A 24,937-nucleotide genomic window follows, 5' to 3' on the forward strand; every position below is an offset into this window, starting at 1 on the left:
GCCACCTTATCAGACCTTGTAACTCAGGGCATAGGTGTACCCAGGGCCTACCAGGGGCTGCAGCATGTATTATGCCACCCCTGGCTGGCCATCTAAATCTGACACAACTGGCTGCACGACAGCTGGGGCAAGGTGGTGTACTCACCCTTTGCTTTAGATATAGTATACCTATATCTAACCCTAAAATGGACACATAGATTCCCATCAGTCTCTCCTATGGCAGGCCTTGACAATCCTGAAGGCAGAGTGCTTGGAATTATGTGAGATGGTGCTCTGGCATGAGCTGAGCCCGTTTGCAGCTTGCGGAACCAAGTCCTAATAGCTGTTCCATGATAACGCGTACCATATACTCTTAAGTGCATTATAATCCTCGCGGTTATATGCTAACTCTGGTATTGCTTTATCAAAACATGTCGAGTAAAGTGTCATACGAATTGGAATACTAACCCCTCGCCAATTCTGGCGACGGGGTTAGCATTCCACCCTTCTAGAGGGACACGACATGTATGTAACTGTGAACCCCGGTTAAAGTTAACTCAAGCCTCAGCATCACAAAATGGATGCTGCCACCACAGACACAAGTCTGACCTCCTGCTGCTGGGAGTCCTTCCAGGGAGGGAGGGTTGGACAAAGGGTTTCCTGTCAGGGGCGGTGCTAGCACCATCCCAGACATGGTTTTGTGTATCCTGGGTAGGCAGGGCTTTAGAGGAAGGTGACTGCAAGTGGCACCCCCGGTGCTCATTATGCATAGGCCGGCTAGAACCAGTTCCAGGGGCCCACCAGCCCCTGGCCTGGGAAAAGTCCGGCATGGGAGAGGGGTGTAACCACCCCCCTTCCTGGTCCCACCCATGGGCAGGACCTAGTCGCGTGCCAGCCCCTTTTACTAGTATAAAGATAGGAGCGGGCCCCCTTACAAATTAGATCATCTTTGAATCCTGAAACTACTTTCTACGAAAGGAACTCTCGAATTCTTCTCAAGATTTCTCCCTTGTGACTAAGGAGTAGTCACCCTGCATCCGCAGGCACCATCCAAGCATCGCGGTCTGCTGTAAGTCTCTCCTCCGGATCAAGACTGCCCAGCTCGACGAGAACCGGCTTCCCTGGCACCTCTGACCTCAACCTGCATCATCAGCCCAGCTGAGATTCGTGGGTGTGACGAGACCTCGAGGGACCGGCCATCTTCAGGACTGCACAACGCTTGCCCAGCACGACCGCCGAGGGATCCTCGAGTGAGTGCTTTGGAGTCCGAGAAGCCCCAACCCTGAGCAGCTCCAGCACCGAAGTCCAGCCCCCCAGCATCCACCAGATCTGCGTGGGGCCCTTCTGCTTTTTGCTGCCCACCGCATTGTCTGGCTACTAGCCCGCTGGCTTGTGGCCTTCCCGACGACGAACGACGACATCAACACCGCTGGTCTGGTTGCTCCACACTGGCCTTTGCTCCTCTCCAAAAGAGGACCACCCCGGACCCTCCTGGTCCACTCCAGACGCCATTTTAAGTACATCGCGTGGGCTTGCATTTGCCAAGACTTGTTGCCCCAATCCTGGGTCCAGCGACGTCGACAGCAGAGATCTTCGTGGGACAGCTCGCACCTCCATCCTGGTCGCCGACGCCGCCTCCTGGTCCGTGAGACTGCAGAGCCCAGCGTCGCCCACCCACCTGGTCGAGGTGACTGCATCCGGTGCCATCCTGGTGCCCATCTGATCACTGGCCAGTGATTCAGGACTTGGTCCCCTCTGCTTACAGGTGTCCTCCATCTTCGATCCAGGCTTGGATCCCTCCGAATCTCTTCACTGGTCGCCTGCCAGCAACTTCTTCTTTCAGGCTCCATAGACTGCAACGAGGATTCCCGACGTCTTTCCAGACCTATGCAGCCGCAGCCCCTGGGCTACGCAATCTCAGCATTTCGGTGCTCCAGCATAACCTCACTATCCAAGGGTCCAGATCCTTTTTCGTTTCAGCTCTACCTAGTCGGATTCATCCGATAACACTAACTTTGTAAATTCTAGCAACCATAGACTTTGTCCCGCATCCCGCGTGAGAGTGCACACTCTGCACCCGATCCCCCTAGACCTCCTGCTAGTAATCTGAAGGTTCAGTAGTCCAGTCCTAGCGATCCTAAAGTCTATTAGAGTAGTACTTACCTGCTAGTAATTTCGCATTCCACTTTTAGAGTATATGGTTTTTCGTGCCCCTCGGGAATTTGTGTAAATTGTGCAACTTTGCGTATTTTCCCAAGAGCTTTGTATTGTGCTTAGCACCCTGTCCTCATAAAGAGTCCATGGATGTTGTGTTCTAAATAAATATACTTTATTTTCATAACTTGTGTGGTGTCCTTTCACTTGGTGTTCAAGGGGTATATGTGATGGTATAACAGCTGGCTTAACACGCCCTCTAGAGTTTAGCCTAAAGACTGCTCTTGTCCATGCTACTAGGATAGCTGGTCTACGGTTGACTTACAACCAATCATCAATGAGGGTTGTTTGGACTGATACAAAGTGCTCACTAGAATAGTGAAAATTATATATCAGGCCAACTTCTCACACTGAGTAGCTCGGGATACCAGTACCTTCGTGCCCAGTCTGGAGCCACAAGGATGACTTGTGCCCGGTCGCGCTTGATCTTCTTCAGCACTCTGGGCAGAAGTGGTATAGGCGGAAAGGCGTACAACAGACCGCAGCTCCACTCGCGACGAAAAGCGTCTCCAAGCGAGTGCCGCCTTGGAAATTCCAACGCGCAGAACTGATGACATTGCGCGTTCTCTTCGGTGGCGAATAGATCTAACCAAGGCTCTCCCCATCGCAGAAAGAGGCCTTGCGCCACGTCCGAGTTCAGACGCCATTCGTGATCCATCGAGCACCGACTGCTGAGTTCGTCCGCCCTGGCGTTCAGAGAACCTGCCAGGTGTTGAACCACCAGAGTCACGCCCTGATGTTCCAGCCATTGCCAGAGACGCAGAGCCTCCTGGCAAAGGGTCCACGACCCCACTCCGCCCTGTTTGTTGCAGTACCACATGGCGGTGTTGTCCGTGAACACCTGCACTGCACTCCCTCGGACAGACGGGAGGAATGCTTTCAGTGCCAGACGAATCGCCCGCAGCTCCAACAGATTGATATGGAGCCGGGACTCTGCCGGAGACCAGAGTCCTCTGATCTCCGCCTCTCCCAAGAGGCCTCCCTAGCCCTGGAGGGAAGCGTCCATCACAACTACGTGCTCCGGTTGGGGAAGAGAGAGGGATCTGCCGTGGACCCAATCGCGGTCCGTGAGCCACCACTGCAGCTGTCTTGCAGTGCCCTCCGAGATCAGGACGTGGTCGAACAGGTTGCCCCGGTGCTGGGCCCACTGAAACTTCAGGTCCCACTGCAGAGCCCGCATCCGCCACCGTGCGTGATGCACCAGAAGGATGCAGGAGGCCATCAGCCCCAGAAGCCGCAGCGTCAACCTGACCGAAACCCGGGATTACGGCCCGAAGATCGGAATCAGAGCCTGTATATCCCGAACCCGCTGTTCGGGCGGGTAAACCCGAAACTGCGCCGAGTCGAGAACCGCTCCGATGAAAAGGAGCTTCTGAGAGGGGCACAGGTGTGACTTCGGCACATTGATGGAAAATCCCAGCTGGTGCAGGAGATCCGCCGTAGTCTGGAGGTGGCTGACGACTGTCTGGGGCGAGCCCGCCTTCAACAACCAGTCGTCTAGGTAGGGGAAGACTGAGACCCCTAACCTGCGCAGATGAGCTGCGACCACCGCCATCACCTTCGTGAACACCCGTGGGGCGCTGGTAAGGCCGAAGGGGAGCACGGTAAACTGAAAGTGCTCGAGGCCTACCGTGTACCGCAGGTAACGCCGGTGGGCCGGCAGGACGGAGATGTGGAAATATGGGTCCTGCAAGTCCAACGCTACCATCCAGTCTCCTGGGTCTAGGGCGGCCAAGACCTAAGCCAGTGTCAGCATTTTGAACTTCTCCTTCCGGAGGAAGCCGTTGACGTTCCTCAGATCCAAGATAGGGCGTAGGCTCCCTTTGCCCTTCTTGGGTACCAGGAAGTAGTGGGAGTAGCAACCACGTCCTACTTCTGGCTCAGGAACGCGCTCGATGGCCCCCTTGGCCAAGAGGGCCGAAACTTCCTCCTGCAAGAGCCGCAAATGATCCCCCAATACGTGGTGGTGTTGCGGTGGCATGGCTTGAGGGGTCGTCTCGAAGGGGAGGGAGTAGCTCCTTCGGACAAACTGCAGTACCCACCTGTCCGAAGTGACTGCGCCAGTGAGAGTGGTGATGGCGAACCCTGCCTCCCACTGGCGTCACATGGGCCGAAAAGCACGGACTAGGAGGGTTTAGAAGCGGATGCTGTGGGGGCAGGTGTGGACTGGCTCCGCTTGTTTCCCCGAGCGCCTCCACGGCGGTTTCCACGGCCGCCGCCGCGCTGGACGACAGTTTGCGGCGAGTAACTGGCGGCACGTGTGGGGGCGCCCCTTCCTTGGCCACGAAAGGAGCGAAAGGCACCCATTTGCTGGCGCGGGGCCGAGAGGCCCAAGGACTTGGCCGTAGCCCTGGAGTCCTTAAAGCGCTCAAGCTCGTGGTCTGCCTTGTCGCCAAAGAGGGGACGGCCATCGAACGGCATGTCCATGAGTGTATTTTGGACGTCTGCCGAAAAGTTGGCGGATCTCAGCCAGACGTGGCGTCGTACCGCCACCGTCGTAGCCATCGCTCTGCCCAGCGAGTCAGTAGTATCCAGTCCGCACCTGATTGAATACTTTGCTGCGTCCCGGCCCTCCACCAGGGCTTGGCCGAGTTTGGCCCGTACCTCCAACGGACACTCTGGCAGCACTTCCGCCACCGTTTCCCACAGAGAGTGGGTGTAACGGCCCAAGAGGCATGCGGTGTTGGAAGACCGCAGTCCCAAGCTAAGGGACAAGAAGATCTTCTTGCCATAGTTCTCATACCTCTTGGACTCCCTGTCCGGCGGGGCCGTCGGGAAGGCAGTCTGGGAGTTAGAGGCCTGGATAACCAGACTCTCGGGGGTGGGGTGGGTGGACAGGAAACATGGGTCGCCGGGGCCGGGCGGTGGCGTCTGGCCACGTTCCTATCTACAGGCGAACCTGTAGCGGGCCTGGACCAAGTGCCCAAAAGAACGTCCGTCAAGGCCTCATTAAATGGCAGCAGAGGCTCCATGGAGCATGACTGCGGCTTAAGGACCTCAGTGAGGAGGTTAGTCCTCACGGCCGCGACGGGGAGCTCAAGGCCCAAGGCCTTGGCAGCCCTCATCAACACCACACCATAAGTATCACCCTCCTCCGAAGCCAAGGTAGGAGGAGAGACAAATCCAGTGTCTGGAGAGGTGTCCAGGCCACTGGCCTCCCCAAGGTCTCCTGTCCAGTCCATGTTAGACTGGCACTCCCTTACCAGAGGGTCCTCAGACCCCTCCCAATTCTCCTCTTCCCCCATCTCCTGAGATTCAGGGTCATAAGTGAATGAGGACGGTTCATAGAAACTAAAATCTCTAAACGGCGTCGAGATCGGCGCCGATAGGCGTCGTCCCGACGTCGGAACCGGAGGGGACAGCACACGGACCGACGCCGGGGGGGTCGTAAGGTCCACCGTGACGATCCATCGCCCGAGGAGGGTCCAGGGGCGCTCTGCGGCGCCGGGCCCGAAGGCGCCGACGACGCCGGGGCCGCTGTACCCTGCAGCGCCGGGCCCGAGGGCACCGGCGGTGTCGGGATCGTGGGGCCCTGCGGCGCCGGGCCCGACGGTGTCGGGGCCGTAGCCCCCGACCCACTAGGGCCCCCAGACGGTTTCGCTGGGCCCGAAGGCGCCGCGGAACCCGTCGGAGGAGAAAGGGACCTCATGGCCATGAGGAAACGCTCGATCTCCTCTGCGTCGCGTTCAGCCCAGGGACCGGGGGGTATGGGGACGAACGCGGTGCCCGCGACTCCCGAGGAGCCGCGTGGGCGGTGTCACCCGAACCCCCGGCCGCATCGACCGAGCGTCGGGGGGAGTCAGAAGAGCGATGATGTCTCTTCGACTTCTTATGCTTCTTACCTGACGACTTGGACCCGGAGGAGTGGCGCCGACTCCCGGAGCTGTGACGGCTCCGTCCCCGCGACCTGTCCCTCGACCTCCCGTGGGACCGGGACCGGGACCTCACACGGCGCGGGGCCGACTGGCGGATTTCGAGTCGCCTGCGGGACCGCTCCCGCCTGGCCTTCCTCGAAAGGGCCCGACAGTCGGAGCAGGCCTCGTTGTCATGGTCGACGCCCAAGCACATCAGGCACAGGCGGTGGGGATCGGTGACCGACATGGTACGGTCGCACTCGTCGCAATGCTGGAATCCGGGCATCCCTAACGGCAACGTCGGAGTCGTAAAGACTTGAAATGGATCAAAAGATCACAAAAGTTTAGTCAAAAAGTGACTAGGGAACTGCTCTTTCCAGATCTGCGCTGGCTGGCGCGGAAAAAAAGAACTGACGTCAGCACGGTGCCCACGACGCCGACGACGGAGGGTACTGCTACGCAAAACTTTCCGGATCCAGTCTGACGCCTGGGGATATTCTAAGGTAAGGAATCTATCACTAATGTGTCTCTTTCAGATTGTAAATATAAGGTTAAGTGTAAGGAAAAATTGCAGAGGGTATGTAAAAAAAGGTTGAAATTCACTGAAAATGCAAGGTAAAGTTAGGGTTAGCTTTGCTATCTTTAACATATGTTTTAAAAAATCCATACAGTCAGGGAAAGTACAGCTATGGTTACAAAACAAAATGCAAATATCACTGAAATTCAGCGGTTATTATTAGGGAAATTAACAGTAATGGTTGGGTAACCTAAATGTAACTCATGTCTACATCATCCACTGCTTATGACCTTACTTACGAAATCGCTAATGATGCGCCAAATGACATCAAGGACAACATTTCTCATTAAATAATTGTTTATTGATTCAGCTTATCTTTAAGAAGTTGCCAAGTGCTCTTCTGTATTCATTGTCATACCCCAATATATTTTGGGGTGGACCTTAATAAGAGGCAGAGGTTGAGGGGAAGCATTCAAATTTTGATAGTTCTAAACATTCCTATTCACTCATGAATTTCAAGAGTCAGTTGCATATTTTCATGAAAGAAATCTTTGTGAGTCAGGCTATTGTTAATAAAACACAGAATACAAATAAAAATACCATACCTGTCTGACAATCTGATTGGGACACTTGATTAATATCTGCATTGGCCACCACTCATCATCAGACATACGATCCAAAAACCACTGCAAATACAAAATGGTACTATTAAACTATTCCATGTTTACGTATACCTATTATCTTTGAATACATTTTCATTTAAAAAACATTTTTTAAGAAATAATAATTCGAAAAAAGTGTTACTCTCCCGTGAGCTGGTTTACAAAATTAGGCGTTGAACTTTTTTTTTTTTACAATTTAAAAATTACCCTGTTGACAGTCTGAGAATTCACATGGGCACAGCACTGTGCGTTCAAAGGCCAACTGAGCAAGTCATGTTTTAAAACAGAATATATTAATGCTAGAAAAACCACAACCAGAGGAAACACATTTAATTCAACTGTAGATATAGTCATATATTCACAGTTCACATTTGCCTATTGAAGAAGATGCCACCCTTGCATAATCAGGCTGGGCTCTCTCTTAGAAGCTATTAGGGGACGTAGGGTTGGTACATGCCTAGTGCCGAATCCTGAATGAAGAGAAGAGAAGTCCACTCCCAAAATTATTTTTAGATCCAAGCTTCCAGGGGCCACTGAATATTTTCTGATAGTATCCTGCCCCCCTCATCCTGGGTGGTGACAATGGTTTGCAACGACCTGTCTGGTTCTCGGTTTGACTGGTAAAGGGAGAGGACAAAAAAGACTGCAGGGCCACTCTAGGTGCAAGCCTCGTTGGTCCTGAAGTTCCTCGAAGTGCAGGTCAGTTTTAGCCACGGAGTTGTCCGGACTGGACACTAACACGCTTTGGTTGCTGCAAGTGGTCAGTGTAGGAGAGTAGGGTCTGCTTCCTATGGTCACCCCCACTTTTTACTTTTGCTTTACTGGTTTTCGACTTAGATGTGGCTGTGGGCCTGCTAATCAGACCCACAGCCCAAATGCACTCTCTCTAAATTCAAGCCATGTACTCTAGGTACATACACAATTGGGAATTGGGTCACCTTGTCAGCCCCTGTAAAAGTGTACCCTAGGTACTCAGGGCATAGGTGTAACCAAGGCCTACCAGGGGATGCAGCATGTATTGTTCCACCCGTGGCTGGCCACTCAAATAGACACAACTGGCTGATCACTCAGATGGGGCAAGGTCGTGTAATCACCCCTTGCTTAGGTGTAGTATTCCTATACCTACTTACATATAGACACATAGTAACCTATAAGTCACTTCTATGGCAGGCCTTAACAATCCTGAAGGCAGAGTGCTTGGTTATGTGTGAGATGGTGCTCTAGCATGAGCTGAGTCTGTCTGCAGCTTTCGGAACCATGTCCTTATAGCTAAGTATAATACGGTGACCAGGTAAAGAACAGGTGCTCAACAAGATTATAGCAATAAGTAGATCTTCCCTGTACAGAAGTTATGCTACAAAGCAAAGAAAAGGAAGGTCACCTCTCTTCCTTACAACCCCAGAGTAAATACTCTGGTTAAAACATTCAAAAGATTCTTTGCTGAGCAATCAATAATCAATATACTACAGTCTGTCACCAGTCCAAAATTATTTTAGCAAAAAACCACAGTATTTTCAATGTGTAAAATGTCCAACTTTGTGTCCAAAGTAATGTATCCGCCTTATTAACAACACCAAAGTATGTTGTTATAGCATCATGTCCATTTATTTCAATTCTTGATCAAAGAAAGCAGCCAACACGTGTTTCGTCTGGCATTCAAATCAAATCATGCCTGTCCTTATAGCTGTTCTATGATATTGCCATACCATATACTCTTGAGTGCATTATGAACCTCGCGGTTAAATGCTAACTTTGGTTTGGCTGTATCCGAACATGTCGTGTAAGATGTCATACGTTTTGGAATACTACGCCCCTCGCCAATTCTGGCGACGGGGGTAGCATTCCACCCTTCTAGAGGGAGAAGTCATGTTAGTTCTGACTATCCCGGTTAAAGTTAACCAGAGCCGCAGCATCAGAAAATGGATGCTGCTGCCACAGACACAAGTCTGACCTCCTGCAGCTGGGAGTCCTTCCAGGCACGGAGGTTTGGACAATAGGTTTCCTGATTGGGAGGTGCGAGCACCACCCCAGACAGGAGGATGTGTATTGGGACAGGGAGGGCTGAATGGAAACAGACACTGCCTGAGGCACACTAGGTGCTTCGTGCATACCCCAGTTCAAACCGGTTGCTGGGGCACTCCAGCCCCAGCTCTGGCGCGAAACAGCACAAAGGAAAGGGGGTGTAACCCCCCCCCTTCCTGGTCCCACCCATAGGAGGGACCTAGTGACCAAACCAGCCCCCTTTAGTTGTATAAAGGTAGGAGCTGACCCAGGAGACTTTAGATTAATCCTGGAATCTAACTGAAATGAAACTATGGACCCTTCGACATTCACCTGAGCTGAAGACTGAAGAAATCTCCCTTGTGGCCAAGGAGTGACCACCCTGGGCAACCAGGCACCATCTAGCAACTCGACGGCTTGCTTTGTCCCCGTTCCCGCCGGAACCCGAGCACAGAGCCTGACAAGACCTCGACTCCCGGACCTCTCTGACCCCACTGCACGACTCCAGCACAGCTGAGCCCCGTGGAAGGCGTCGGAACCCGTGGAACCAGGCAACTTGGAAAGTCTTCAACTTGCTAACAGCGCAGCTCCCGAGGCCTCCTCAAAGCTGTGCACTGGAGACTGAGACACCCTGACACCGAGCTCCACCTGCACCGAAGATCAGCCCTCCACACTCCACGAGATCTGCGTGGGGCCCTTCTGCTTGTGTTCTGCTCGACGCGTTGTCCTGGTTGCTGGCCCGTTGGCTAGTAGCCCAGTGACGACGATCCTTTTGAAAATCCATCACTGGTCTGGTTGCTCCAGACTGGCACTTGCTTCCCAGAAAAGGTGAAGTACCTCAGACCCTCCTGGTCTACACCAGAAGCTCTTTGTGTATCCTGCGTGGGTTGCCTTTGCTTAGGCTTGTTGGCTCCGATCTTGAAGTCGACCCCTCCATCTGCGAGAACCTTCGTGGGAAATCTCCTCTCCAGCACCTAGTCATCCTCGACGCCTAATGGTCCGCGTGGCTGCAACGACAAGCTTCACGACAGCACCTGATTGCTCCTCGACGACGTCTGGTTCCTTCCTGGTTCCACCCGGTCTCTGGCTAGTGACCTAGACTCTGTCCCCTCTGCTTTCAGGTCTTCTTCAACTCCGATCCACCCTTGGATCCACTCGGACATCTTCCTCCTGGTCGCCTGCAGCATCTTCTTCCAAGGCTCCATAGGAATCAACGATAAAAAATGACACACTGACACCTATGCACCCGCAGCCCGTGGGTGAGGTAACGCGAGTACTTCGGTGCTCCTGTAGGTATTGACTATCCTAGTGTCCAGTTTTGTTAGTTGTATCTTCCTAGTTAGACCGGTAGTGTCCTTAAGCACAAGTTACTACTTGTGTAACGATATATCTGTAAGAGACATTAGTTGGTGATAGATTCTTTACCTTAGAATATCCCCAGGCGTCAGACTGGATCCGGAAATTTTTGCGTAGCAATACTCCTGAGCGTCGGTAGGCGTCGTCCGCGGCTCCGCGGCCGTCATCGGCGTCGTTAGCGCCGGAATGACGTGGGAGTACTTAGACGCCGCCCATGCGGGCTGACGTCAGTTCTGATACACAGCTTTTCAGCGCCAGATACGCAGAGCCATGATAGAACTAACACTGGTGCCATGAAACTAGGGCCCTGAAAGGGGATTGTAGGAAGGTGGATATCTGACTATGGTTGCCCCCAACTTTTTGCCTGGTGTTTTGCTGGTTTTTCGACTTAGTTGACCTGGGGTCCTGCTATTCAGGACCCCAGGCCCACTGCTCTCTCTGTAAAATGGATTCCATGTTCTCTAGGTACATCTCTAATTGGATACTGAGTCACCTTATCAGCCCCTGTACAGTGTACCTTAGGTGCCCAGGGCATAGGTGCACCCAGGGCCTACCAGGGGCTGCAGCATGTATTATGCCACCCCTGGCTGGCCATCCAAATCTGACACAACTGGCTGCACGACAGCTGGGGCAAGGTGGTGTAATCACCCTTTGCTTTAGATATAGTATCCCTATATCTAAGCCTAAAATGGACACATATCCTCCTATCAGTCACTCCTATGGCAGGCCTTATCAATCCTGAAGGCAGAGTGCTTGGAATTATGTGAGATGGTGCTCTAGCATGAGCTGAGCCTGTCTGCAGCTTTCGGAACCAAGTCCTTATGTGAGATGGTGCTCTGGCATGAGCTGAGCCCGTTTGCAGCTTGCGGAACCAAGTCCTAATAGCTGTTCCATGATAACGCTATACCATATACTCTTAAGTGCATTATAATCCTCGCGGTTAAATGCTAACTTTGGTATAGCATTATCAAAACATGTCGAGTAAGGTGTCATACGCATTGGAATACTACCCCCTCGCCAATTCTGGCGACGGGGGTAACATTCCACCCTTCTAGAGGGACACGACATGTATGTAACTGTGAACCACGGTTAAAGTTAACTCGAGCCTCAGCATCACAAAATGGATGCTGCCACCACAGACACAAGTCTGACCTCCTGCTGCTGGGAGTCCTTCCAGCGAGGGAGGCTTGGACAAAGGGTTTCCTGCCTTGGGAGGTGCTAGCACCCCCCCAGACAGGATTTTGTGTATTAGGTAGGACAGGGCTGAAAGGAATGAGACATGCCTGGGGCACACAAGGTGTCCCTGTGCATACTCCGGTCTAAACCAGTTCCTGGGGCACTCCAGCCCCAGAGCTGTCGCAAGGTGTAACCACCCCCCTTCCTTTTCCCACCCAGAGGAGGGACCTAGTCGTAGTGCAGCCCCCCTTTAGCCGATAAAGGTAGGAGCTGGTCCCATTCCAAATTAGATTATCCTGATCAACTTTACAAGAAGAAACTCTGGACTTCGACGTTCTGCTCCACAGAAGACTGAAGAAATCTCCCTTGTGGGCAAGGAGTGTCCACCCTGAACAAGCAGGCACCATCAGCGTACAGCGGCTTCCCTTTGTCGTCTTCCTGCAAGGATCCAGACTTCAGAGCCCGACGAGACCCGGATTCCCAGACCTCTCCGACCTCTACCTACATCTGCAGCACAGCTGAGATCCGTGGGTGCGACGAGACACGTGGTACCGGCCATCTTGAAAGAAGCAGCACTTCGCTCCAGCACGACTTCAGAGGCATCCTCGTCCAAGTGCTTTGAGGACTGAGAAGCCCCGACCCCAAGCAGCTCCTGCACCGAAGACCAGCCCTCCAGCATCCACGAGATCTGCGTGGGGCCCTTTTGCCTGTTTGCTGCTCAACGCGTTGTCTGGTCACTTGCCGGCTGGCTAGTGACCTCCTAGACGACGAAACCCGACAACTTCACTGCTAGTCTGGTTGCTCCAGACAGGCCCTTGCTCCCTTCCAAAAGAGAAGCACCCTGGACCCTCCTGGTCCACTCCAGACGCCGTTTCCACTCACCGCGTGGGTTGCCTTTGCCAAGGCCTGTTGAACCCGAATCCGGAGACGACACCGCCGACAGCGAGAGCCTGCGTGGGACAGCTCGTGCCTCCATCCTGGTCGTCAAAGACACCACCTGGTCCACGTGGCTGCAGAGACAAGCGTCCACCTTCACCTGATCGCGACGACGACATCTGGTGCCACTCCTGGTTCCACTCCAGTCACTGGCTAGTGACTTTGAACATTGTCCCCTCTGCTTTCAGATTCTTCTCTTCACTGATCCACCCTGGGATCACACTGGACATCTTTCTCCTGACCGCCTGCAGCATCTTTTCCTCCAGGCTCCATAGACTTCAACGCCGGAACCCGACACGACGTGGCACCTATGCACCCGCAGCCTGTGGGTGAGGTAACACGAGCATTTCGGTGCTCAAGGGTAGCTTGACTCTCCTAGTGTCCAGTTCCACAGTCGTTTTTGTCCTATCTAGTCAGGGACGTCCTTACTCACCTTTTTCTTAAAACTGTACTGTCCATAGATGTTTGTACGCATCTCGCGTGTGAGTTCACACTCTGCACACGCGTTCCGTGGGCCTCCTATTACTTACCTCAAGGTAGTATAGCGTGGTCCCAGCGATCCTACAGCCTCTGGACAGCTCCATTTCTATTATTGACTTTCACATTCCACTTACTTAGTATATGGTTTGTCGTGCCCCTAGGGCACCATTGTAAATCGTGCAACTTAAACATATTTTTCCTAAGAGTTTGTCATGTGCTTAGCCCTCTGACCTCATAAAGAGTTCAGAGGTGTATGTTAGTTAATAAATACTTGTTTATTTTCATAACAACCTGTGTGGTGTCCTTTCAGCGCCAGGAAACTCACGGTGTCAGTGCGCTCTAGAAATACCCCCCTAACATAACATAACACTTGGTATTCAAGGGGTTATATGTGGTAAAACAGCTGGCTTCACATGCCAAAAGAGTTTAGCCTAAGACTGCTTTGTCCATGCTACCACTAGGATAGCTGGTCTATAAGGTTGACTTACAACCAATCACCATAAGGGTTGTTTGGACTGATAGAAGGTGATCACTAGAACTAGTGAGCATCATATATCAGGCCAACTTCTCACAATGGTGCTCTAGCATGAGCTGAGCCTGTCTGCAGCTTTCGGAACCAAGTCCTTTAGCTGTTTCCATGATAACGCTATACCATATACTCTTAAGTGCATTATAATCCTCGCGGTTATTGCCAACTTTAGGATAACATTATCAAAACATGTAGAGTAAGGTGTCATACGAATTGGAATACTACCCCCTCGCCAATTCTGGCGACGGGGGTAGCATTCCACCCTTCTAGAGGGACACGACATGTATGTAACTGTGAACCTCGGTTAAGTTAACTCGAGCCTCAGCATCACAAAATGGATGCTGCCACCATAGACACAAGTCTGACCTCCTGCTGCTGGGAGTCCTTCCAGCGAGGGAGGCTTGGACAAAGGGTTTCCTGCCTTGGGAGGTGCTAGCACCACCCCAGACAGGATTTTGTGTATTAGGTAGGACAGGGCTGAAAGGAATGAGACATGCCTGGGGCACACAAGGTGTCCCTGTGCATACTCCGGTCTAAACCAGTTCCTGGGGCACCCCAGCCCCAGAGTTGGCGCAAGACCGGACAAAGGATAGGGGGTGTAACCACCCCCCTTCCTGGTCCCACCCAGAGGAGGGACCTAGTCGTAGTACAGCCCCCTTTAGCCGGATAAAGGTAGGAGCTGGTCCCATTCCAAATTAGATTATCTTGAACAACTTTACAAGAAGAAACTCTGGACTTCAACTTTCTGCTCCACCGAAGACTGAAGAAATCTCCCTTGTGGGCAAGGAGTGTCCACCCTGCACAAGCAGGCACCATCAGCGTACAGCGGCTTCCCTTTGTCGTCTTCCTGCAAGGATCCAGACTTCAGAGCCAGGCGAGACCCGGACTCCCAGACCTCTCCGACCTCTACCTACATCTGCAGCACAGCTGAGATCCGTGGGTGCGACGAGACACGTGGGACCGGCCATCTTGAAAGAAGCAGCACTTCGCTCCAGCACGACTTCAGAGACATCCTCGTCCAAGTGCTTTGGGGACTGAGAAGCCCCGACCCCGAGCAGCTCCTGCACCGAAGACCAGCCCTCCAGCATCCACGAGATCTGCGTGGGGCCCTTCTGCCTGTTTGCTGCTCGACGCGTTGTCTGGTCACTTGCCGGCTGGCTAGTGACCTCCTAGACGACGCACGGTGATGGATGCGGGCCAGACAGCAGCGCTCGTCTTATTGGACTTGAGCGCTGCGTTTGATACTGTCTCGCATCCTATCCTGTTGCATCGCCTGGAGGAGATTGGGCTGGGTGGACCTGCCCTCCAGTGGTTCCGGTCTTTTCTAGACGATCGTTTCTTTAGCGTTGCTGTCCCACCGTTCCAGTCCCAATTCCATCCTTTGAAACAGGGGGTGCCGCAAGGATCCTCGCTGAGTCCCACGTTGTTTAATATCTACGTGAGACCGCTGGCTGAGGTCGTCAAGCAATGGGGCATGACTATGGTCTCATATGCTGACGACACTCAGCTAGCGGTTACGATCAGCGGGGATGCGGACCGGGATGCCCCCAGGTTTCAGAGCGGACTTAGGGCGGTGGCGAGCTGGATGAAGAACAACTGTCTCCAGCTCAACGCTAAGAAAACAGAGATCATGATCGTAGGCAAGAGATCGGAGCTTTGGGGGGACAGATGGTGGCCCACGGAGCTGGGGCCGGCCCCCCTCCCGGTCACGGAATTAAAGAACTTAGGAGTATGGATGGATCCTTCCCTCAGCTACGTTGGCCATACGAAGAAAATTGCGGCCTGTTGCTTTGGTATCATACGGTCGCTTCGCCCGGTTTTGAAGTTCTTTGACCATCGCACCAGGCAGCTGATAGTCCAGGCTACTGTGTTATCCCGCCTGGACTATGCCAGCTCTCTTCTGGTAGGGTCCAACGTGGCTGAGGTTACCCGCCTCCAACGCGTTCAGAACGCTGGGGCGATAGCCATTGTTGGCCTTCCCCGTACTTGCTCTGCCTCCAGCACTTTGAGATCACTGCACTGGTTGCCTATCAAGGCCAGAATTCAGTTTAAAGTGCTGTGTATGGCGTTCAAGATTTTGAAGGGAGCAGGTCCCCCCATTCTTGCGGACCTTCTGTCATGGTATGTGCCTACTCGGCCCCTGAGATCCTTGGGTCATGCACTTACTGTGGTTCCCCGATACAGGCTGTGTCGGGTTGGCGGCCGTTCCTTCCGGGTCAGAGCAGCCGAGCTCTGGAACTCCCTTCCTGTAGAGTTGCGACTGTTAGATGATCTGCTAGTCTTTCGTAAAGCCTTGAAAACCGTTTTGTTTTAATAAATTCACTTTTTTCCCTTCTGTTCTGTTTCCTGTGGTGTTGCATTTTTACCTGCCATGCGCCTGGACGCCCCTTAGCTGGGGCAGCAGTGCGCATTACAAATGTATGTAACATAACATAACATAACATAACTCCGAAATCTTCACTGCTGGTCTGGTTGCTCCAGACTGGCCCTTGCTCCCTTCCAAAAGAGGAGCACCCCGGACCCTCCTGGTCCACTCCAGACGCCGTTTCCAATCACCGCGTGGGTTGCCTTTGCCAAGGCCTATTGACTCCAAATCCGAAGCCGAAACCCCCGACAGCGAGAGCCTGCGTGGGACAGCTCGTGCCTCCATCCTGGTCGTCGAAGACACCACCTGGTCCACGTGGCTGCAGAGACAAGCGTCCACCATCACCTGATCGCAACAACGACATCTGGTTCCACTCCAGTCACTGGCTAGTGACTTTGAACATTGTCCCCTCTGCTTTCAGGTTCTTCTCTTCACTGATCCACCCTTGGATCACACCGGATATCTTCCTCCTGACCGCCTGCAGCATCTTTTCCTCCAGGCTCCATAGACTTCAACGCCGGAACCCGACACGACTTGGCACCTATGCACCCGCAGTCTATGGGTGAGGTAACACGAGCATTTCGGTGCTCAAGGGCAGCTTGACTCTCCTAGTGTCCAGATCCACAGTCGTTTTAGTTCTACCTAGTCAGGATTGTCCGTACTCCCCTTTTTCTTGAACTGTACTGTCCATAGACACTGTTACGCATCTTGCGTGTGAGTTCACACTCTGCACACGCGTTCCGTGGGCCTCCTATTACCTACCTAGAGTTAGTATAGCGTAGTCCCAGCGATCCTACAGCCTCTGGACAGCTCCATTCCTTTTATCGACTTTCACATTCCACTTACTTAGTATATGGTTTGTCGTGCCCCTAGGGCACCATTGTAATTTGTGCAACTTATCGTATTTTTCTTAAGAGTCTTGTCATGTGCTTAGCCCTCTGATCTCATAAAGAGTTCAGAGGTGTATGTTAGTTAATAAATACTTGTTTATTTTCATAACAACCTGTGTGGTGTCCTTTCACTTGGTATTCAAGGAGTTATATGTGGTAAAACAGCTGGCTTCACATGCCAAAAGAGTTTAGCCTAAGACTGCTTTGTCCATGCTACCATTAGGATAGCTGGTCTATAAGGTTGACTTACAAGCAATCACCATAAGGGTTGTTTGGACTGATACAAGGTGATCACTAGAACTAGTGAGCATCATATATCAGGCTAACTTCTCACAGCGCGTTCTCTGCGGTGGCAAGTAGATCTCACCAAGGCTCTCCCCACTGCTGAAAGAGACCTTGCACCACCTCAGAGTGAAGACGTCATTTGTGATCCATCACGCACCTGCGGCTGAGTTTGTCTGCCCTGGCGTTCAGTGAACCTGCCAGGTATTGAACCACCATGGATATGCCCTGATGTTCCAACCATGTTCAGAGGCGTAGGGCCTCCTGACATATGGTCCACGACCTCACCAGCCCTGTTTGTTGCTGCACCAAATAGTGCTAGTGTTATCCATCAACACCTGCACTACTCTTCCCTGTACAGAGGGAAGGAATGCTTTCAGTGCAAGACGGATCACCCGGAGCTCCATAAGGTTGATGCGGAGCCCGGACTCCGCCCGAGACCAGAGCCTCTGATCTCCACCTCTCCCATGTGGCCGCCCCACCCCGAAGTGATGCATCTGTCACCACTGTGTACTCTGGCTGAGGAAGGGAGAGGGATATGCTGTGAATCGAATCCCAGTTCGTTAGCCACCACTGCAATAGAGGTTCAGTGCCCTCCGAGATCTGAACGCAATCGGACAGATTCCCCTGATTCGGTGCCCACTGAAACTTCAGGTCCCACTGCAGAGCCCGCATAACCAGGGATAAAGGCTGAAAGATTGGAATCATAGCCTGAATATCCCAAACTCGCTGCGCGGGAGCATAAACCCGAAACTACGTTGCGTCCAAAACCGCACCGATGAAAAGGAGCTTCTGAGAGGGAGTCAGCTGTGACTTTGGCACTTTCAAAGTTAACCCCAGCGAGCGCAGGAGGTCCGCCCTAGTCTGGTGCTGGGAGACAACAGCCTGGGGCGAGCCCACCTTCAACAGCCAGTCGTCGAAATGGGGGAAGACTGGAACCCCTGATCTGCGCAGATAAGCTGCGACCAACGCCATCACTTTAGTGAACACCAGAGGGGCGCTGGTAAGGCCAAACGGGAGTATGGTGAACTAAAAATGCTAGTGGCCTTCCATGAACCGTAGGTAACGCTGGTGGGCTGGCAGGACAGGAATGTGAAAGTTAGTGTCCTGCAAGTCCAACACTACCATCCAGTCTCCAGGGTCGAGGGCAGACAGGACCTGATCTAGCGTCAACATTTTGAACTTCTCCTTCCGGAGAAAGCAGTGAACGTTCCTGAGATCCAAGATAGGACGCAGGCCTTTGTCTTTCCTGAGCACCAGAAAGTAGATGGGAATAGCAACCAAAACCTACTTCTGGGGCAGAAACTTGCTCGATGGCTCCCTTGGCCAAGAGTGACGAAACGTACTGTTGGAGAAGGGCCAGATGATCCTCCGACATGCGATGGTACTGATTTGGCATCGATGGAGGGGTAGTCTCAAAGGGGAGGGAGTAGCCCCTTCGGACTATCTGTAAAACCCACCTGTCCAATGTGATGGTGCACACTGTTGAGTGGTGGCCCTGAAAGGTCAGACTAGGAGGGTTTGGAGGCTGCTGCAGAGGGGGCTGTGGTGGACTGGCCAGCGCGCTGGGCCCCAGACCCAGGGCGGTGGTATCCACATCCCCGGCGGCGCAGGGGCTGAACAGCTTGTGCCAGCCTGTGGCTCTGGTCGGGACGTGGCGGGGCACCCCTTTCGGAGCCACGAAAGGAGCAAAAGGCAGACTGCGCAGGGCTGGTTGTGGAGAGACCCAAGGACTTGGCTGTAACCTGAGAGTCCTTAGAGCGCTCCAGCGCATTGTATGCCTTGTCAACGAACAGGCGCCGACTGTCAAAAGACATGTCAATAAGAGAAGCTTGGATATCCCCTGAAAAAAAAGTCGACCTCAGCCAGGCATAGCGTTGAAGGGCTACTGAAGTGGAAATCTTCCTGCTTAGTGAGTCGGCAGTGCCCAGTCCACAGCAAATGGTAAACTTTGTTGGGTCTCTTCCCTCGGCACCTGCACGGGAGAGTACGGTCCGGGCTACCTCCGGGCACTGGGGCGGCACTTGCGCCACCATATCTCACACGGAGTGGGTGTAACATCCCAACAGACATGGAGTATTTACCGGCTGCAGTCACAAGCTGGAGAAAGAAAACGCATTCTTCTCAAGATGGTCCAGCTTTTTGGAATCCCTATCAGGTGGAGCGTTATGGAATGCGCCTTTGGACGTGGAGGCTTGGACCACCAAGCTCTTAGGGTAAGGGTGTTGGGAGAGGAAAGAGGGGTCGACCGGAGCCGGGCAATCATTCTGTTCACAGAGCCCCTTTGTTGGGCCTGGACCAGGTGCTCAAAAGGATGTCAGTGAAGGCTTCATTGAACAGTAGCAGGAGCTCCGAAGAGCTCACAGCCGGTTAAAGAACCTCTGTGAGGAGGTTAGTCCTGACCGCCACTGTAGATAGCTCGAGGTTGAGAGCCTCGGCCGCCCTACGCAACACCACTGCGAAAGATGCTCCTTCCTTCGCAGCCACGGTAGGAGGAGACAACATGTCATGGTCAGGTGATGTATCCAGACCACTGGCATCCCCCAACTCCAGTTGTCAGTTCGGATCATAGTCCAACTGGTCAGTTAAAGGGTCTCCAGACTCATCCCAGGCCTCAGCACCCTCCTCTGGTTGCCAATCTAGCCTAAAAGAACAAGTGTGGAACAGGGACACCAAAGTACCCGTTGGCGCTGGAACCGGCTCCGTGTCCATGTCGGGGTGGAGGCCGGGGTCGACGCCGGCTGAGAACACAACAGGCGTCGGCTGCGGAGGTGGTGCCAGTGGAGTCTGCTCTGAGGGAGGTGTAGTCAGGATGACCAGCGCCAATCCAGATCTAGGCCTGGATCCAAGGGGACCCTGCAGTGCCGCGGCCGAAGCCCCTGGTGTCGAAGGCCCAGGGACCCTAGCCCAGTGCGTGGGGCCCGAGATGCGCCGGTGGAGGCAGGCTGCCCAAAGATGGCAATTAATTATATCAAACAAAAGGCTCAGGGAAAGAAAAATTGTTAAAAAATTGGAAAGATATCCATTGTGATAGTTAGAGAAGCCCAGTAGTATCAAAATTATGCATTTATTTATATTAACAGTTAGAAAAGTTTAGTTTAGACATACAAATAATCTCATGCAAGAAAAACGCTGGTATACAAAAAGCAATACATATAAACCAAACAAGTGGCAACAACAATACATATCACAAAGAAAGAACACTATAAACATAAACACTGTGTCCTTATAGTAACTTAAGCCACAGAAAGATGGCATGCATTGCTTTGTGGAAACTCCCAAAGCTAGGCAGGGGTCGCACCGGGTCCCGGGAAGGGAGGGAAACCCGGCATCCACCCAGCAGGATCCGCATGCGGAGCCGTGGGAGGGGCACCACCCGCATTCCTCGTCGCGTCGGCCGACTGACGGGAAGAGGTCGAAGAACGGTGATGCTTCTTTGACTTCTTCTTGTGCTTCGACTTACCGGAGGAGTTCGAAGACTTGGAAGAAGATTCGTGGTGAAGGTAGCTCCGCGACCGGTCCCTCGTCCTCCCAAGCCACAGGGACATCGTGCGGCACAGAGCGGACTGCCAGGTCCGAGAAGCTTTCGGGCCTGTTCCTGCAAAGCCTTTGGATTCATGGCCTGGCAGTCAGAACACAACTTGGAGTCGTGGTCGGGTTCCAGACAGAACAGGCAAAAGCGGTGAGGATCTGTCACCGACATCAACTGTCGGCAGGACCCGCAAGTCTTGAAACTGGGCAACCCTGACGTGCACCAGGTAAAGAAGAATTAAAGAGGAGGTCGACAAAAAGTCAGTCAAACAGAGACTGGAGGTACCGCTCTCTCCGGATCTGCGCTGGCTGGCGTGGAAAAAGAAAGAACCGATGTCAGAGCGTGAGGGAGGCATCTAAGTAGCTACCGCAATGTCACCCCGGTGACCAGGATGCCAATGACAAACGCGGAGCCGACCGACGCCATCTTTCGACGCGCAGGGGTACTGCTGATGAAAAATTCTCAGGATCCAGTCTGACTCCTGGGAGTAATTCTAAGGTAAGGAATCTGGAACTAATTGTCTATTTCAGATTTGTATTTTAGCCTACTATTTGGCTTACTGATTATTTAAGTTCCTGCAATGCCTAGACATTGAAGTTATTAAGTGTTATCTACTGAGGAATACTGATTTTACCTCTCAAAATCCCTTCATCCCCAGGAGTAAGCTTTGACTGCTAACCATCGTAACCTTGAGAGAGTTAAAAGCCTAAAGAGAGTCCCTTGGTTATTCAATCAGAAATGCAACAACAATGGAAGACAGTTGGTAAACTATTTTTTAGTGAGAGGGTGAGGACCAGTTTCAGGAAAAGGCCTCACAACATGCTATACATATGCACAGGTTCAAAGCACAATATATAAGGCTTTTTTTCATGTCACAAATGTGGTCTGAATAGCCATCGCTAGCTAGGAAGTGGATTAAAATTGCTTAACAGGTAAAATTTTATGCAACAAGATATTATTTTGGATGTCCTAGGTGGTCCATAGAGGGAAAAGCTGAATAAAAGATTAACAGAAAAAAGCAAAAAAACATTGTGATACATAGGCTATAATCATTCACAAGTGAAAGAAGCAAGGAAACTATTGTAAATAGCATGCAGTAATGCATGATATGAACACATTCAAATATTTCTCTTAAGGTGATCAGGTGAGGTGTCTTGAGTAATTTTGGGTTGGTGGCGAGCATAGCTTGAGAATGACAAAAGAATATAAAAATCCATGAAAGTTATAAAAGCAGTCATGAAAAGACGTTGATTTTTATTTATTTTACTGTAAAGCACAAGTTACTTACCTTCGGTAACGATATATCTCTAAGAAACAGTAGTTAGTATAAGATACCTTACCTTAGAATATCCCCAGGCGTCAGGCTGGATCCGGAAACTTTTACGTAGCAGTACCCTTGCGCGTCGGTAGGCGTCGTCTGCAGCTCCGCGTCCGTCGTCGGCGTCGTTGGAGTACTTGGACGCCGCCCTTGCGCTCTGACGTCAGGTCTTATACACAGCTTTTCTGCGCCAGAAACGCAGAGCCATGATAAAAACCAACACTGGTGCCATGAAACTAGGGCCCTGAAAGGGGATGACCTTAACCCTAGATATCGGTTCACAGAACGGGGAGGATGGGTGGGGCGCTAAGGAATCCAATACTAACGACTGTTTCTTACAGATATATCGTTACCGAAGGTAAGTAACTTGTGCATCTGAAAAAACAGGTTGGTATTAGATGCCTTACATTAGAATAGATACCCCAGCAATACCAACCCTGGTGGTGGGTCTGCGAACCAATAATCACACCAGAATGTCCTGGAGGACGGAACGGCCAAAGAAGCCATCCCTCCGGGCTTTGCTGTCCAGTCAGTAGTGTCTTGCGAACGTGTGCAGCGAGGCCCAGGTAGCTGCCTGACAGATGTCCTGCAAGGGGACTCCCCGGCCCAGAGCAGTAGTAGCTGCCGTGGCCCGAGTGGAATGGGCCCTCAGCCCAACAGGAGGCTCCTTCTTAGCCAAAGAGTAGCATGCCTTGATGCACAACACGACAAACCGAGAGATGGTCCGTTTGTGCACCGCCCGTCCCTTCTTAGCGCACATGTAACCAACAAAGAGTTGGTTATCCACCCGGAACTGGTGTGTGCGATCCAGATAGAATGAGAGTGCACGTTTTGGGTCCAGACGGTGGAGCCACTCTTCCTTTTTAGAGGGATGCGGGGGCGGAAAGAAGGTGGGCCAAGTGATGGACTGCCCGATGTGGAAGGCTGTGACTACCTTGGGCAGTTAAGAGGGTCTTGTCCGCAACACAACCTTGTCGGGATGGACAGAAAGGAAAGGAGGTTTAGAGGAAAGAGCCTGGAGCTCACTCACTCTCCTAGCAGAGGTGATGGCAACCAGGAAAGTAGTCTTAAGCGTAAGAAGACGGAGAGGACAGTTATGAATCGGCTCAAAGGGAGCGCACAATAGGTAAGTGAGAACCAGGTTCAAGTGCCACTGGGGCATCACAAAAGGAACAGGGGGAAACATATGAGTGATGCCATTCAAGAATCTATTTACAATCGGGGACTTGAACAAAGAAGGCTGATCAGGTAGCCTTAAGAAGGTGGAAAGGGCTGCAAGGTAGCCCTTGATAGTGCCCAGAGCAGAGCCCTGCTGGGCAAGAGACAGAAGGAAGAGGAGAACCTCAGAAAGAAGATCAAAAAGGATCGAAAAAGTTAGTCAAAAATTGACTAAGGGTACAACTTTTTCTGGATCGGCGCTTGCTGGCACGGAAAAAAAAAAGAACGGACGTCTGTGCGCGAGGGTGGCGTCTAAGTACTCCGGCGATGTCATCCCGGCGCCAACTACGGACGAGGAGCCGCAGACGACGCCTACTGACTCGCAAGGGTACTGCTACGCAAAAGTTTCCGGATCCAATCGGACGCCTGGGGACATTCTAAGGTAAGGAATCTAATACTAACATGTTTCTTTCAGATTTTCGTTTTTATATATATAGATTTGGGGAATTAAGGAACTCTTTATCTCATGTATTGCAATTCGTTCATTGTAAGATGTCTACTTTTTTTTTTATTGTTTTCAACAAAATACATACAACTAAGGACACAGTTGCGTCGGCAGGTATATCAGTATATCAGATCACAACAGCGCAAAAGCACATTAATACTCAAAAGGTATAACTCTGGCTACAAGGATATCCATTTATACAATCATATCCACGGTAAGAGCAGTTTCTCCTGTGATTACAACACGTCACTCTGCCAACCGATGCCTGGTAGTGTGCCCAACTTTTACACAATGACACAGCTAGCTTGGCCCAGCTTCCTCCCGCAAGCCCCTCATTTGACTATATTCCTGCCTCTTGCGATAATGCCTCATTAGCAGTAGTTTGCGGCTCCATAACTGCATCACCAGTTTTACTTAACAGGTATGTTTGATATGGTCCCAGAAGCTCCTGGGACGATTTCTGGGGGGTAGCAATTCACTGTATGAATCAGCTTGGGTATTACAATATAACATGCCTGTTAGAAATTCTATGATTCGTAGAAGTGGGCCCCTCAAGAGGTCTCTTTTTATTATATTTTTTAACATAATATTTGAGCTTTTAAGTTTTTGCAAGCTACTGTGATGATCTGTTTAACTTCATGTTTTAATGGCTTTTTGAATCTGAAATAATCTTGATTGACGTTGAAAACAAGAACTGAATTTTCACTAAACGGATTATATGCAGCATTTTAACTGGAATTGTTAAATAAAACATGATAAGCCTTTTTTGGCCTGAAAATGAGCACAACAAAGGTAGAGTTCCCCAAAGAATCTCCTATCTGCACACTGATTTACTGCCATTGTGCCTCTATTGCCATATCAACATATTTGAACCTTAAAGGCATTGAAGTTGATAAAATTGACTGTTCCTTCTTCAAAAAAACAATGCATGAAATAGTGAGAACTATAAAGCAATATACTTCCAAGTTGCCTCTACTATGTGATAAATATTAGGATATATGCATGCAAGTGCAGAATGATTTGCAAAAACTGCTGACATCTGTACATTACTGATAACGGGATGCATCTCACCTCACAAGCTGCTTGGCTGTTGTTAAATTGCTTAGTCAATAGCTCAATCCACTGAAGCATGGTGGGCTAAGGAAAAAACAGTGAGTTAGGGAATTAGAGAAAGAGAATGTAT

The 24,937-nt window shown here is 51.6% G+C and overlaps 1 protein-coding gene across 2 annotated transcripts in view; it reads right to left on the reverse strand.

The window, feature by feature from the left end:
• USP34 (ubiquitin specific peptidase 34) overlaps positions 1-24,937 on the reverse strand; it is a 2,709,276-nt gene that overhangs the window by 741,714 nt on the left and 1,942,625 nt on the right. For both annotated transcript variants that reach the window (XM_086927486.1, XM_086927485.1), the window contains exons 56-57: positions 24,826-24,891; positions 7,170-7,250 (exon numbers count right to left, since the gene is read on the reverse strand). In XM_086927486.1, coding sequence (XP_086783612.1) covers positions 7,170-7,250; positions 24,826-24,891 — 147 coding nt within the window. The remainder of the gene's footprint in view (positions 1-7,169; positions 7,251-24,825; positions 24,892-24,937) is intronic.

Source organism: Lissotriton vulgaris, chromosome 6 (genome assembly GCF_964263255.1).
Source record: "Lissotriton vulgaris chromosome 6, aLisVul1.2, whole genome shotgun sequence".
Taxonomy (NCBI): Eukaryota; Metazoa; Chordata; class Amphibia; order Caudata; family Salamandridae; genus Lissotriton; species Lissotriton vulgaris.